Source organism: Staurois parvus, unplaced genomic scaffold (assembly GCF_062004578.1).
Source record: "Staurois parvus isolate SC_StPar_1 unplaced genomic scaffold, SC_StPar_1.0 ptg000672l, whole genome shotgun sequence".
In the NCBI taxonomy this organism is placed as follows: domain Eukaryota; kingdom Metazoa; phylum Chordata; class Amphibia; order Anura; family Ranidae; genus Staurois; species Staurois parvus.
In genome coordinates, this window is record NW_028318468.1 from 1,586,253 (window position 1) to 1,600,770 (window position 14,518).

General features: G+C 37.0%; 1 protein-coding gene across 1 annotated transcript in view; it reads left to right on the forward strand.

Moving 5' to 3' along the window:
* RFX6 (regulatory factor X6) overlaps nt 1–14,518 on the forward strand; it is a 118,936-nt gene that overhangs the window by 86,098 nt on the left and 18,320 nt on the right. Inside the window, exons 12-14 of the mRNA XM_089652139.1 lie at nt 6,393–6,537; nt 10,301–10,395; nt 13,921–14,038. Of these exons, the coding sequence (XP_089508265.1) occupies nt 6,393–6,537; nt 10,301–10,395; nt 13,921–14,038 (358 nt within the window). The remainder of the gene's footprint in view (nt 1–6,392; nt 6,538–10,300; nt 10,396–13,920; nt 14,039–14,518) is intronic.

Sequence of the window (14,518 nt, forward strand, 5' to 3'; positions counted from 1 at the left end):
GCCAAACTCTGACCCTAATATCTGTATTTTACAGCTGAAATTGAGATTCCTTAGACCAGGCAACATTTTCCAATCTTCTATTGCCCAATTTTGGTGAGCCTGTGCAAATTGTAGCCTCTGTTTCCTATAATTAGCTGACAAGAATGGCACCTGGTGTGGTCTTCTGCTGCTTTAGCTCATCTGCATCAAGGTTTAATGTGTTGTGCGTTCAGAGATGGTATACTGCATACCTTGGTTTTAAGGAGTGGTTATTTGAGTTACTGTTGCTTTTCTATAATCTCGAACCAGTCTGCCATTCTTCTCTGACCCGAACAAAGCATTTTCATCCACACAACTACTGCTCACTGGATATTTTCTCTTTTTCGGACTACTCTGTAAACCACAGAGATGGTTATGCGTGAAAATCCAAGTAGCTCAGCAGTTTTTAAAATACTCAGATCAACCGTCTGGCACCAACAACCATGCCACGTTCAAAGTCATTTAAATCTCTTTTCTTCCCCATTCTGATGCTCGGTTTGAACTTCAGCAAGTCATCTTCATTACGTCTAGATGCCTAAATGCATTGAGTTGCTGCCATGTGATTGTCTGATTAGCAGTTTGTGTTACCAAGTAATTGAACAGGCATATCTAATAAAGTGTCCAGTAAGTGTATATACAGTATATAGTTGGTAACTAAATATTTTTATGGCCACAAGGCATTTCAGTTTTTTGACTGAGTATGTATAGTATAGCATTTTTGTTTTTTCAAATTAAGCCATAAACTTCTCCAGACCATCATTATTTAATAATATCTGTAATAATAATAATAATAATAATAATAGTATATGTGAATGTCTACATCGTTCTGAAGTTTCAGTCTTGTTTATCTGTTGAAAAGTTCAATATATCCCTTCAGGAGAAGAGATATTTCATATATACTCCATACATCTCTTCAGGTTTCCACCATTCCCTGGCTGCTACTTGACTGAAGGGTGAGAACACTGTCCAATATGCCCCCATTGCCCTAATTCTCCATAGTATATGGATATTTAATTGGGTCAGATTGGGGGAAATCGACTACTTCCCCCAGCCTAACTTCATCAAGTATCTTGACTATAGTGAAGGGACAGAGCCTGCTATAGAAATCTGATAAAAAGGTATTAGCAATTTGCTGTTTCATCTTACTAGCAGTAGAATTTTACATTTTTAGGCAGACATACCCTGCAATATTACTAATCATATTTAAATTAAAATGTTAATTCTCAACTTACATGTATAGATGGAATGCTGGGCCCAGTCATGATATGACATTACGTGACTTTCTCTATTTTAGATTTAGTCTTACATATTTACAGTTCCACTTAGCTCATTATATAAAGAGGCCACCAAAAATTATTATTTGCCCCACTAGAAAAATCCTACAGGGATGACTTATATACTCAAACTCAAAGTAAACATGTAACATCAGTAGAGTTACTCATATATAAGTGACATATTGGTCTGTTTACATGGCATTTTTTGACAGTACACTTTACATGAACTGACTGAATAATCACTTTTCTGTTTATATTGCATGAGAATGTGTTTGTGACTCAGTTACAAGCCTATGTACTGCATATACTGTATAGATGAAATCCCTATTGGTGACACGTTAGCAGCCTGAATGCATACCCTTTGATAGGGAAGTATTCCACTGCACGGACAACAGCTTTGAAAGGAAGTATTGGGCATTGTATTGATATCTGCAAATTTTGGATTTTTTTCATAACAATAACCTGACGTGTACAAGTCATGTGATTATCCTAGAGGTGTTTTGATCAAAGGTTTTACCTAGAGCGGCTTGTTTCTCATAAAACAGTCACTATTCAGCATTCTTGACTATGTTGCAATTTTTGGAGATTTATGGGGATTATACCTCCTGGCAAGCATGTCAGTAAAAAAATCTGAAACACCAGAGTTTATATAAAGCTGAACTCCAGCTGGTCTTGGAAAAAGCCCATCAGCTGGGACTTACCTACAGATGGGGCTTTCCTCTGGCTGTCGCTTTTCGGAAAGGGTCTGCTAGCCTACACCTTGAGAACACCGGCGGATCTGCATGACATCTTTGCCTTCATGGAGACTGACCCGATCCAGGTGCCCGATTGGCTCCAATCTCTTTCTTGAAAATCGGGACATTTGAGCATGGGCTGTCCATGGATGGGACTGTCGCCTAGGCCTCTTAGACCACGATGACGCTCCAGGATGCCCGCCATGGAGGGCTCATGAGAATCCTGACTCCTGGGGACTTGAAGTCATGAGGTTACTTTTCTTAATCTTGTCGATACCCCGGGGGAACCCTTTCCCTCTATAATGACTGCTAACCTTTCTGATCTACACATGGACCTAGTGTTCTCAACACCTTACTTTCCTGGACACCTTGTCAAACCTCAGAGAAGGACTTTGTGCCTTAAAGTTTTCTTTATGTCTTGTGCAGTGCAAGATACATGAACAGTGCTCTTTGTCTTTATTGTCACCTCAAGGGAGCCCTCTCTGATTATCACTTCCTATATTACCCTTGGGAGGTGAATGTTGTTAACCATGCCAGGCTCCCTTCTAACCCGTAGTGAAGGACTTTAAATGGTGCAGACATGTGTCACGGATGGCCTTATATTTGAATAAGAGAGCTTAGTTCCTCAATGTTTTTATCTCCCAGGAGTTAATCCTGGGGGGATACACTTTCTGTACTACTTTCCATTAATGAACCATATGAGGTGTTTCTTTAATGATGGAGGCTGTGTGCTCTGGGCTCTGTCCTTTTATGGATTCATGCTGCACTTTGGTCTCCTGCTGACCTTGTAGGTGGTTGGTAGTGCTATTCTCTGGGAGTGCTAGTGGAGCCTGGGTCCCCGGGAGTTCCATACTTGCACCCCTGGTTGACATTATCTATGCTCGTGATGGGACCTTCAGGTTCCCCATCACTCTGGTTTACTGCCTCCAGGGACATGTGTAGTTAGCATGTTTTTCTTGGTTCATCCTCCCCTTTTGGGTGAGACTTTGGTCCTGTCCGAATTGTGGAGGACACTGCTGGGGCTCAGGGGATATAACTGGCAGTTATCTCTGTTGTGCCCAAGTAGGCAAGTTTATTTAACGCTTTATAGAGTTATAAGTTACTATTGCTATATTTGTTTTTAAAGGCTGGTGTCACTTCATGCTGTTGTATATATGAATTGTATGATGTGTCAGCTAGCCTAGGTTGAAGATGCTGGGAGCTCTCCCCCTCTGGCTTTATCCAACTACCTCCCCCCATTATTTGGGTGTGTCCTGTCACTTTAAATTCTCTATCCACCCTTTTTTCTTTTCTTTTCTCTCTCCTTCCCTACTTTCTTTCTATCTTTGCTTTTCTCCATCCTCAGTTTTCTGTTCTTCCCTCTCTTCAGTTCCCGCACTCTCTTGTTGTTCAATTTTTTTTCCTTCTTTCTTTCTGGTCCAAGGGGATGGATACTCTCTGCATTGTTTCCCTTAATGTTAAGACCCTTAATTTCCCTGAAAAAAGGCATGTCTCCATTGCTTACGAGCAGACATAGCTACCTTTTCCCCTTCCTCCAGAACAGATTTTACCCCCAGACTTATCACACGATTAATAATGCCACTAAATCAAAAGGCAGGTTATCTTGGACCTGTTTAGATGCCCTGGTGGATGGTAATTATTGCCTAAGGAATGATTGGTGGAGTTAAGATGACTCTGGCAACCCTATACGCTCCCAATACCCAACAAGACCTTTTCCTGCAGTCCACTCTGGCGAAACTTATGGACTTCACAGGACGGCACTTGATTTTGGGTTGTGACTTTAATGTCCCACTCGTCCCATTGGTAGATACCTTTTTGGTCTTCTCTTAACTTTCATCATGCTCTTGCAAACGTATTTCCCAACTCCTTCATACCAATCAGCTTGTAGATGCCAGGAGGTTACTCCACTCGGGTGAAAGTGCCTATACTTATTACTCAGCTCCCCACAAGATATAAATAAATATATAGTGTGGCGCTCAAAATAAATAAATATATATAAATAAGTGATCAATACATATACAAAATACCAAAATATTGACTGCTAAAATAAATAAATAATCAATAAAAATAATTGCAATAATACCTCAAGTGATCACACTCTAAAAGATTAAAGTGGCTCAAATAAATAATCAATAAATACGTGCATCAATAAATGACTCAAGTGATCACACTCTTAAATGAAACAAGTGGCTTATATAAATCACATGAGTCCGCAGTTTCCTGTGCGCGGTGACGCACTTCCGGCGTGCGACGCCATCTTGCTACACCCAGGAAGTCCCAATTCACATGCAGTGTACCCACACATCGGTGAGGAGGGAGGACTGCTGAGATATGTGAGTTTTGTTACTTTGCACTTTGAAAATAAAGGAGTCTTTAATGCTACACTTAGAGGGTGTTTTCTTCTTTGGCTCACTGGATTGGTGAGCCATTGTTCTTCAGAGGCACCTTGGCTGAATAAGAGAAATAGGAGGCCCACCAGGAAACACAAAGAAGGAAGGAAAAGTTGTTGGCCCTTTTTGATTCTAGGATCCAGGTTGATCCTACAAGCCTGTTGGCCCTTAGGGGTCGCAGGGAGGAGGTGAGGAGGAAATTTAGCCACTGTTTGGAGAAGATTTTGGCACAAATCACTTATTGAACATCACCGTATATTGCATGAATTGATTTATCACTTGAAGAACAGTATATATATTGATCTGTAGAAGGAACGGACATTTATTTATTCTTTTGCACTATTTTTTTGGCACTTTTACACTTTTTAACAAGTTGGTACTACTTTTTTTTGGTCACTTATATGTCAATTATAAGCATGTGATTTATATAAGCCACTTGTTTCATTTAAGAGTGTGATCACTTGAGTCATTTATTGATGCACGTATTTATTGATTATTTATTTGAGACACTTTAATCTGTTAGAGTGTGATCACTTGAGGTATTATTGCAATTATTTTTATTGATTATTTATTTATTTTAGCAGTCAATATTTTGGTATTTTGTATATGTATTGATCACTTATTTATATATATTTATTTATTTTGAGCGCCACACTATATATTTATTTATGTTTGCACACTACACTAGGTATTAGTAGGAGAGTGTTGGCAGCTGTATTAGTCGTTCACCATTTTTAGCGCAAGAGGATTCTCTAGACTACTATCCCCACAAGATATACCCTCGTGTTGATTTTTTTCTGGTTCCCCACCGGCAACTTCATGCAGTGGTCGAGATTTCTATAGGAAATATTACACTATCAGATCTTGCACCAATTATCTTGAAATATTCCATTTCAGAAAACCCCTCTTCCAAGGCAGCATCTTGGGAGCTTAATGAGCGCTTACTTCAGGACCTGCTGACTTTGGCAGATGTGGTCAAGGAACTTGACGACTACTTTCCAACTAACACTATGGCTGACTGTGACCCTGGAGTGGTCTGGAAAGCACACAAGGCGGTTATCCAGGTGCTGATTAAGCATGGTGCTTGTATTAAAGGGGAACAAGAACGGATGCTTGTTCCTTTCCTAGCGGACATACAGTGGTTGGAAAATAGTCATAAACATACACCTTCACTGGCCATTGAAAGGGACCTTCTGAGTTTACGGCTCCAAGTTTCAGATTTACTTAGATACAAAGCCAAGGCGGCCATAAAGGCCGGTAAGAAACTATTCTATGAATCGGCTTCTTGCTAGATTATTGCGAGACCTCCATGCGACCATTTATGTACATCATGTGCTGCACCCCGATGGCAGTAAGGCATCCCTTCCCAAGGAAATTGCTCAGATGTTTGGAGACTTTTATGCTTCGTTATATAATTTTCAGGTAAAGACTCCAACACAGACTCAGCTTGATGACTGTTTCATGTTCGGGCATGCCTAGGCTTCCTTTGGATCTTATTTTCATATCCTTTTTTTCCTATTTTATTATTTTTTTAATCTGTGAAGTCTTAAAAGAAATTTGAATATAAAGATTGTATTTGTTCCATTTTGTTATGTTTTTTTACTTTGAGTTTGAGCTTTAAGACCATTGTTTATGGGATATACGTATTGCTTAGAAGGTGGGGCCATCGTCTCAAACTTTATGTTGAAGGGTCCTGTTGTGCCAGTTACAGCGACAGACCTACGCAAGGCAGAGAGGGCTATGCCCTTGAAATTAGAAGCTGGAAGTATTTTCCCTGGACTTATCCATCTAAAAAAACATGATTGACATGTATGTTCAAATCTTTTGCCTGAACATTATGGTAATTCTCAGGTGATACACTGTTAACAGGCATCGTATGAAAGTAATGTAACTTATCGGTACTGTTGTATTTTAAATGCATTGATAAATGCCAGTGAAATAATCATGAACATATTATCTCTTCTTTAATTGAACAGATTGCAAGGCCAGCTTTGTTTGATCAGAACGTGGTAAGCTCCATGACTGCAGACATCGATAAGGTAGACTTGTACAGTATTGGATCTCAGGCTCTTCTTAGCAGTTGTAGTGGTGCTGATTCGGACAGTGATGTCTACACAGAGCGTGAGTCCACAACCAATCTTTTCATTTTTTGCAGCAAATGAGAAGACATATATTTTAATGAAATAATTTTAATTCTACTTGTATAGTGAATTGGTATTGTAAAGTAATTATTTCAAAAATATTTCACAAAATGACTTAATTTGCTACCAAAGACTTGAATAGGTCAGAAGGTTATCCTTGGATTGCTGGACATTTTTTTTTATCTATTTTGGTCATACCATATCAACAGGTGCCTCTGTGGGGCACTAAAAATTTGAAGGTGTATAATCTCTCAAAAACTCAACAAACGCATATAACTGTTAAAATCTCATGTTTATTTTTTTAACTCAACCATAAAATCAGGATGAGTCATTAACAGGACAAAAAGTAGCATAAGTAATAAAAACATACAGTACATAACATATAATTCTAGACCCATCCACAGCATGACATAATTTACATTTATTCAGCCTGGGAGCTGCCATAGTGAAAGTTGCCCATATTAAACTATACATATATAGGGTCTGGTTACAAAATAGACAATAACATTGGCTGTGGTGGAGTTCAAAAATCTCAGTGCATTTCCAGATGGTCAGTTTGCATGGGCCATACAAAGCCTAAATAAATGTAACCAGAGCACTCCATGAGGGGCAAGGGAAGAGCATATCCAGTACCAAAACACAGTAAAAAATTATAAACACAGCAAGAAAATAACTTATAAATGCAAACTCATGGTCAGTGCACCATCCCAATACAAAGGTAATTAGGTAGAGTGGGGTTGATTTACTAAAACTGGAGAGTGCAAAATCTGGTGCAGCTCTGCATAGAAAACAATCAGCTTTCAGGTTTATTTGTCAACGCTTAACTGAACAAGCTGGAGTTAGAAGCTGATTGGCTACCATGCATAGCTGCACTAGATTTTGCACTCTCCTATTTTAGTAAATCAACCCCAGTGTGTTTAGGTGTAGTAATGAGTTCAGGTATCCCCCTGCACCAGTATAAACACAGCAGTGTCCCCAGCTGACTAATAAAAATATGATCCATCTATGGCCAGTTTTAGCCATGATTAAATCAAACTTCTGTAGTGCAAGCAAGGTCACACTTATTGACAGAAAATCAGGAATGGTCATACAACTAGTGGGAAGAATAGACCACAGGCAGGTAACCAGCCAGAATCCAGAACAGAAGATGTTTTGAACTGAAAATTCAACAGGATTTTTAAATTTTACCCTACAAATGATGACAGTCACTGAGAACATATTTAATTCTGTGCTATTCAATTGCACCAGGCAGAGTTTTGGTGCCTGGTAGTGTTGGAGGCATGATTCACATATTTTATATAAATTAACTATATAAAAAACATGGGACCTGCATGCTTTCCGCACTGAGGCTTGTGATGTATGACTTGGTGGGTATACAGTAGAATATGGGTTTAGGCCTAAAGGTTGGTTAATTGTTATGGGTGCAATTTTGGTGTTAATTGTTGGGGTTAAGGTTTTTCAATAAATAGAAGACCTGAGATGGGACAAAGAAGATGGAACACATTATTTACCAGCTTTAAGCCTTTTATCAGTAAATTGTTCAAGTGTTTAATCTTTTAATCTCTAACTTTTACTTAATGTCAGATGAATAAGTAAAGGTTTTATAGGATCTTTTTCCCAGTTGACCAGGCATATAGCCACAAAATTAACTTCCTCCGCATATAGCCTGTACTACATCTCCACAAAACCTTTTTGACGGCAACAGTTGCAGTAAAGCACAATGTCCAACACCACCAGGTTTAAAAATTTAAAAAAGTACCTACCCACTGCTAGGGCATAGGCAATATGAGCTGGTTCCAGAATAGCTGAATGCTCACACACCCTTGAATCTATTGGAATGCAGATACCATACCATAAGCCTTGTGTGCTGAGTGGCTATTGTTTCAGGGAGGATCTGTGATTTTTTAAACATTTTGTATAAAAAATTTTAATTGGCAAGATATTGTCTAACACATGTCAATAAGCAAAAAAATAATATTTAAAATTCATTTTGGAGGAGAGTAGCAATTTCAATAATGTTTAAAGTGAAATATTCAAAATACACAATTTTTTGGAGCTTCATACTCGTCGATGTCTTGAATCTGCCTGTGGTGCATCTGTATAATGTACGCAATATACTACAGCAAAAGTGATAATGTTGTGTAGTAGCTTGTTTTTTTTTGTTGTGGTTTAAAAAAAAACCATGGAGACACTCCAGAATAAATACCAGTCCCATAAGGTTTTTTTTGTTTTTTATATATAAGACAGCAGGGAAACTAACTTAAATATCTGCAAATGATATTTTTAAAATTATTTTATAAATGGTCTTTTTGCTGTAATACATCGTGCAGCAAAATTGTCAAAGAAAAAAAATGTTGGATCTCGCTCAGATATTTTTTTACCTAGCTCTTTATCCTTGATGAAGTTCTATTATGGATTTTAAAGGGGAAACTCAATGCAAATTTTTTTAAAAAATGGACCGTGGTCCCACCCAAAATTCAAAAGTAGACACTGTGGGGGTTATTTACTAAAACTGAAGCATACAAAATCTGGATGCAACTCTGCAGATAAACTGATCAAATTTTAGGTTTTGTTGTTAAAGCTTTATTGAACAAGCTCAAGGTAAAAGCTAATTGGTTACTATGCAGAGCTGCACCAGATTCCATGTGTTCCTGTTTATGTAAATAATCCCCTTAGAGTCTGACATGTATGCCAAACCTGTATCTGGGCATACAGGTTTTCTCCATTTTGTCTCCATGTTGATTAGAACATGGGCCTGTTACCCAGAGCACTAGCTCCATGGTTGTGGGAGGTTTGCGAGTGAGGACCATATTTGAATCTGGAAGCACCCTTTCAAATAAAGGGACTCTCAGATATCTAGTTTTCCCATACCTGAATGAGTACCCATACTCATTCACAACAAAAATGTAAATAGCAACAACACACATATTTTCACAAGCCCTTAATTAAAAAAATAAAAAGTTCCATGTTGTAAATCCATCATCAATTACATCCTCCTTAATGAATGATACCAAATGCCTGCATAAACAAAAAAAGCCAAAATGTCAATGACTCTGTCATTACACCCCAAATAATGAAAGATTTTCCACTGACAATATTATTGACCATATATGGCCTTGACCAGTGACCAAATATGGACAAATATAGCTATGTCTATATTTGGTCAGTGATGTTTATTCAAACCTGTCTCTTTGTTTACATTCTGTCTATAACCAGGAATCTCTAGCTGACATCTGAATAGAAGGTGGTTCAATCATGGTTGTTATGACCTCACTAATTGGGAAGCATACAGCAGTAGAAACCTAACAGTGGTTTTTAACCCTTCATAACTCTTCAAAAGTTTTGTCTTTAGCTATTTGTTAAATGCATACAAACTGTTCATGTAAAGTTAATGTTCAGATAGCTTACAAATATTGAAGTCTGAATACTCTGACTACTCACTCATGTGTAGGGTTAAAGGAGAGGATTTTGCAATTCACACGATTGGTTCATTGATGATCATTTGTTTTGCTAAGTGAACATTGTCATTCATAGTAATTCAACCCTCATAGTGTATCACAAGGATAACAGAAAAGTATGTGCTTACTATAACTCACCATTACATCTTGTTCTATCTTGTTATAACCCGTATCCACTATTATTCCATATCTCTATTGATTTTCAGTTATCTGACAATTATTCCAAGTGTAATTTAGTTCCAGGACATTCACAGCAATATCATGTTGTTCTTAAATATATTGCAGTTTTTCATGAACTAAAAGACCTTTTGAAGAAAAATGCAACCGTGGAGTCCTTCATTGAGTGGTTGGATAATGTTGTGGAGCAAAGAGTTATTAAGGTAATTATTTTATTTAAAGGAAACAATAAGCAAATTTGAGCATTGTGTACAAATAATATTTAAGATAAAGAATCAACAATTTTAAGCAGAGGATTGATGTCCCATAGCTATAGCTGTATTTGGATGAAACTGAAACTTTGAGCAGGCTGTGTATAATTCCTACATTTGCAAGTATTCATTTTTTTTTAAATTTGGGTAAAGTAGGGAATGGTTGAAACATCATCATGTTATTGCCATTTCCCTTCACTTCCTGTCCCATAGACACAGCAGAAAATGGAATCTCTTCAAAGTGAGGAAAATGATCTCTTAGACAGTTGTCTAAACAAGTGCCCTTCGATCTCTGTCCTGGTGACAACCTAAAATTTTTAATTTTCCATATTTTGGTCCCAATGACAGGGGGCAAGAGAAGAAATCGAAAGGGTGAATCTCTTTATTGATAACCCAAACAACAATAAACACAAACTACACCATCCAAAACAAAAAGAGGTTTTGGCTTTTGGCAAACTTTAAGGCTCCCTTTTTAATTTTTGACTGTGTTACTTTTAATTTCTTGACTCCAGAAATCATTATATTTCATTTTTTAAAGCATCAATTTTTAACCCATATAAATGATATTTGTTATAAGAATTAACTCACTTATTTCAGTTTATATAAGTAAATCTGTAAGAAATAGTCACTATTATTTGACATATTGTTTTGCCATTGTGCATTCAATGTTACTTCATAAATAAGAGGCTTATGTTTTCTAATTTTCTGTGATGAGTAAGGAAAAGGGAAGATTTTGAGGGAGTGTGGAAATAGAGGCCTGAGTATATCTTTACCAACACCCATCTTGTTTATTACCAAGCCTTAAACTGTTTTTTTTTTTGCAAGTATAGATATTTATAGACACTAAATTTACTTGTACAGTATTTATCCCATACAGTTATCAGAGTAGAATATTTGCATTTTGTATTTAACATATGAGAAGATAATCTGAACCTAATGATTTTCAGTAGGGAAGAAGTGGTTCTGTTAGAAAGAAAAGAGAAAGTATAAAAAGAAAGTTATGTAAAATAGAGGTATGATATACAGTGAAGGAAATAAGTATTTGATCCCCTGCTGAATTTGAATGTTTGCCCACTCGCAAAGAAATGATCAGTCTAAAAATCGAATGGTAGGTTCATTGTAACACTGGGAGACAGAATAGCAACAAAAAATTCAAAATAAATAGAATACATTTTGGCCTAAATTTATGAAGAAAGATTATTTCTTTGCAAAATTTTATAGCAGAAACTAAGAATAAAGTGTTTTTTTTTCAAAATTTTCAGTCTTTTTTGTCTGTATAGAAAAAATAAAAAATACAATGGTTAATAAATACCAAAATATTAAATACCAACAAAAGAAAGCTCTAGTCACGTGCAAAGAAATTATATACATTTCAATTGCATACAGTGTTGCATGCCCAAGCAATTGCCAATTAAAAGGGAAGTATGGGAATTCCTTTTTTTCCCCAATTACTGCAGTAAAGAAATAAAGAAAAATGAACACCGTAACCCAGACTGTCATAAGAATGATATTCATGGTACAAAGCAGTTCTGAAACATGCTATTTTTTTGTAAAAAATAAAACTATACTAGTAATTTTATCACTTGTATTTATCTGTTTGATAAATGTCATATGTCTGAAGTGACTAGACTTTTCAAATAAGGATAGAGTAGACAAGGTGACATCATTTTAGTTAATGAAATAATGTCAGAGAGCATATATTTTGTGTTTGCACTTGGGGGGCTAAAAACATGCATGCATCATACATCCTAGGAGGAGTATAACAGAGTCAATGGTGAAGAAGGATCAGGGTGTTCTGGTAGATCATAGACTTAATAATAGCATGCAATGCCAAGCTGCAGATTCCAAAGAAAGCTAAATCTTTTCTTGTATTAAAAGAGGTATAGTCTCCAGAGAGAGACATCAATTGGCCCCTTCACAAAGCATTAATAAATCCTCATCTAGAATATGCAGTTCAGTTTTGGGCACCTGAGGCAATATTATCATATTATATATTATCAGCTGGTGTAGAATTATTCACTTTAAGGTAATCACAAAGGGCAAAAGACCACTCTTTATGTCTGGAGGAAAAGGGATGCCTGAAGGTAAAACAAATCTTAATGCCTGAGTGCATTTTTGTGCAACAATGGCATGTGTTAGTACAACTGTACATATCATCGTAACTACTTATTGTATCTAGGGAAATTATACCTTTTTCAGGATAAATTGGGCCTTTATTTGGTAGTAAATGTTAATGGATAAATCCTGATTTTTTTTTTATTGATATTGATATTATCAAAGGAAAACTGGCCAAAATAGTAACAAAAAATATTTTTTATTAGCTGTATATTTCTTGCCATTACCATGATTCACTGCCAAAAGACCCCCCCCCCCCAAAAAAAAAAAAAGAAATCTCCTGCTTCTAACATTCGCACTACTATATTATTTGTTGCCTGCATCTGTAAATAAATAGTGCACATTTTGGTTTTCTTTTTCTATCCCATTTAAAACACACTGTCACTGACCTTTGACCCTGACACTAAACTAACTCAGGCAGTGATATAGCTATTTTATCTGTATTTATTATACATTTTTAATACGGAGACCTTTTTGTTCTCCTATGACTAGGAGAAAAATATACAGTGGGGAAAATGCAGCAGACAGAATCTAGAACTTCTATCTTCAGCTTGCTCAGTTCAGCTTTGAGAAATGAAAGATAGAAGTTGATTAGTTACTTTGCACAGCTGCTCCAGATTATGGCAGCTCTAGTTTTGCTAAACGTCCATCAATGCATGTTTTTTTTTCCATTCAGAAGGAGTAGGAGAGTACAGGGCCTGGTTTTACAAAGTACATAGCGAATCACAAGCTATTACTTGATCAACAGCAGGTCCTCCAAGCTCCCATTTATTTGTACAAGATCCAGAGCTGCCGATGACAGTTCAGTCTCTATTCTGCGAGCGTTGTATGGTGTACGCTTACAGCACAAACATTTGTATATATGCGGCACCTCGGAGGAGTGCCCACCTCCATGACACTGCATACCTTAGGTCAACATCCACATTCATAAAAGCTTCTTCCCAGTAATGTGGAATAGACTTACTCTGGAGTTAGTTCTATGTATCTCAGTTGATTGTCCTAATATAAGCTGGATGCATTCCTAAATGCACAAAGTATATACTGGCTATGAACATTTATAAGCAATAGCACCAGAGATGGTTCATCCACAAAATCACTTGAGGTGCTGCAGAACTACTATCTATATAAATATATATATATATATATATATATATAATATATATATATATACATATACATATTTATATATATATATATATAAATATATATTGTATATCACAGATTTTCCATTTATTTATTTATTCATTCAATTCTTCTATTGATTGTCTGATGACTTGTATATTCAACCTAACTACATACATATGTATAGAATTGCTCAATTTTACTTTATTATCATTATTTTATTTTATTTTTTTTAACCAGACAAGCAAACAAAGTGGCAAGTCACTGAAGAAGAGAGCTCAGGATTTCCTGTTAAAGTGGAGTTTTTTTGGTGCCAGGGTTATGCACAATCTAACATTAAACAATGCATCTAGCTTTGGTAGGAATCACAATATATTTCTCTTTAGTCTAGATTTTTAAACTGAACTCCAGGCAACAGCTAAATATACAATTTAAAGTGATTCTAAAGGCTTCTTTGTTTTTTAAATAACAAACATGTCTATACTTACTTGCTTTGTGTAGTGGTTTTTCACAGAGCAGCCGGGATCCTCCTCTTCTTGGGTCCCCTGTCAGTGCTTCTGGCCCCTCCCTCCTGTCGGGTGTCCCCACAGCCAGAAGCTTGCTATGGGACTACCACTGGTCTGTGTGTCCATTCACACATGGAGCCACAGCTCAGCCCCACCCCCTCTTTCTTCTCATTGGCTCACTGGCTGTGATTGACAGCAGTGGGAGCCAATGGCTCCCGCTTCTGTCTCAGCCAATTAGAGGAGGGAGTCCCGGGATAGCCGAGACTCCAGTTCACATCATTGGATTGAGAGGGGGCTTAGGCAAGTATTATGGGGGATGGAGGGGATGCTGC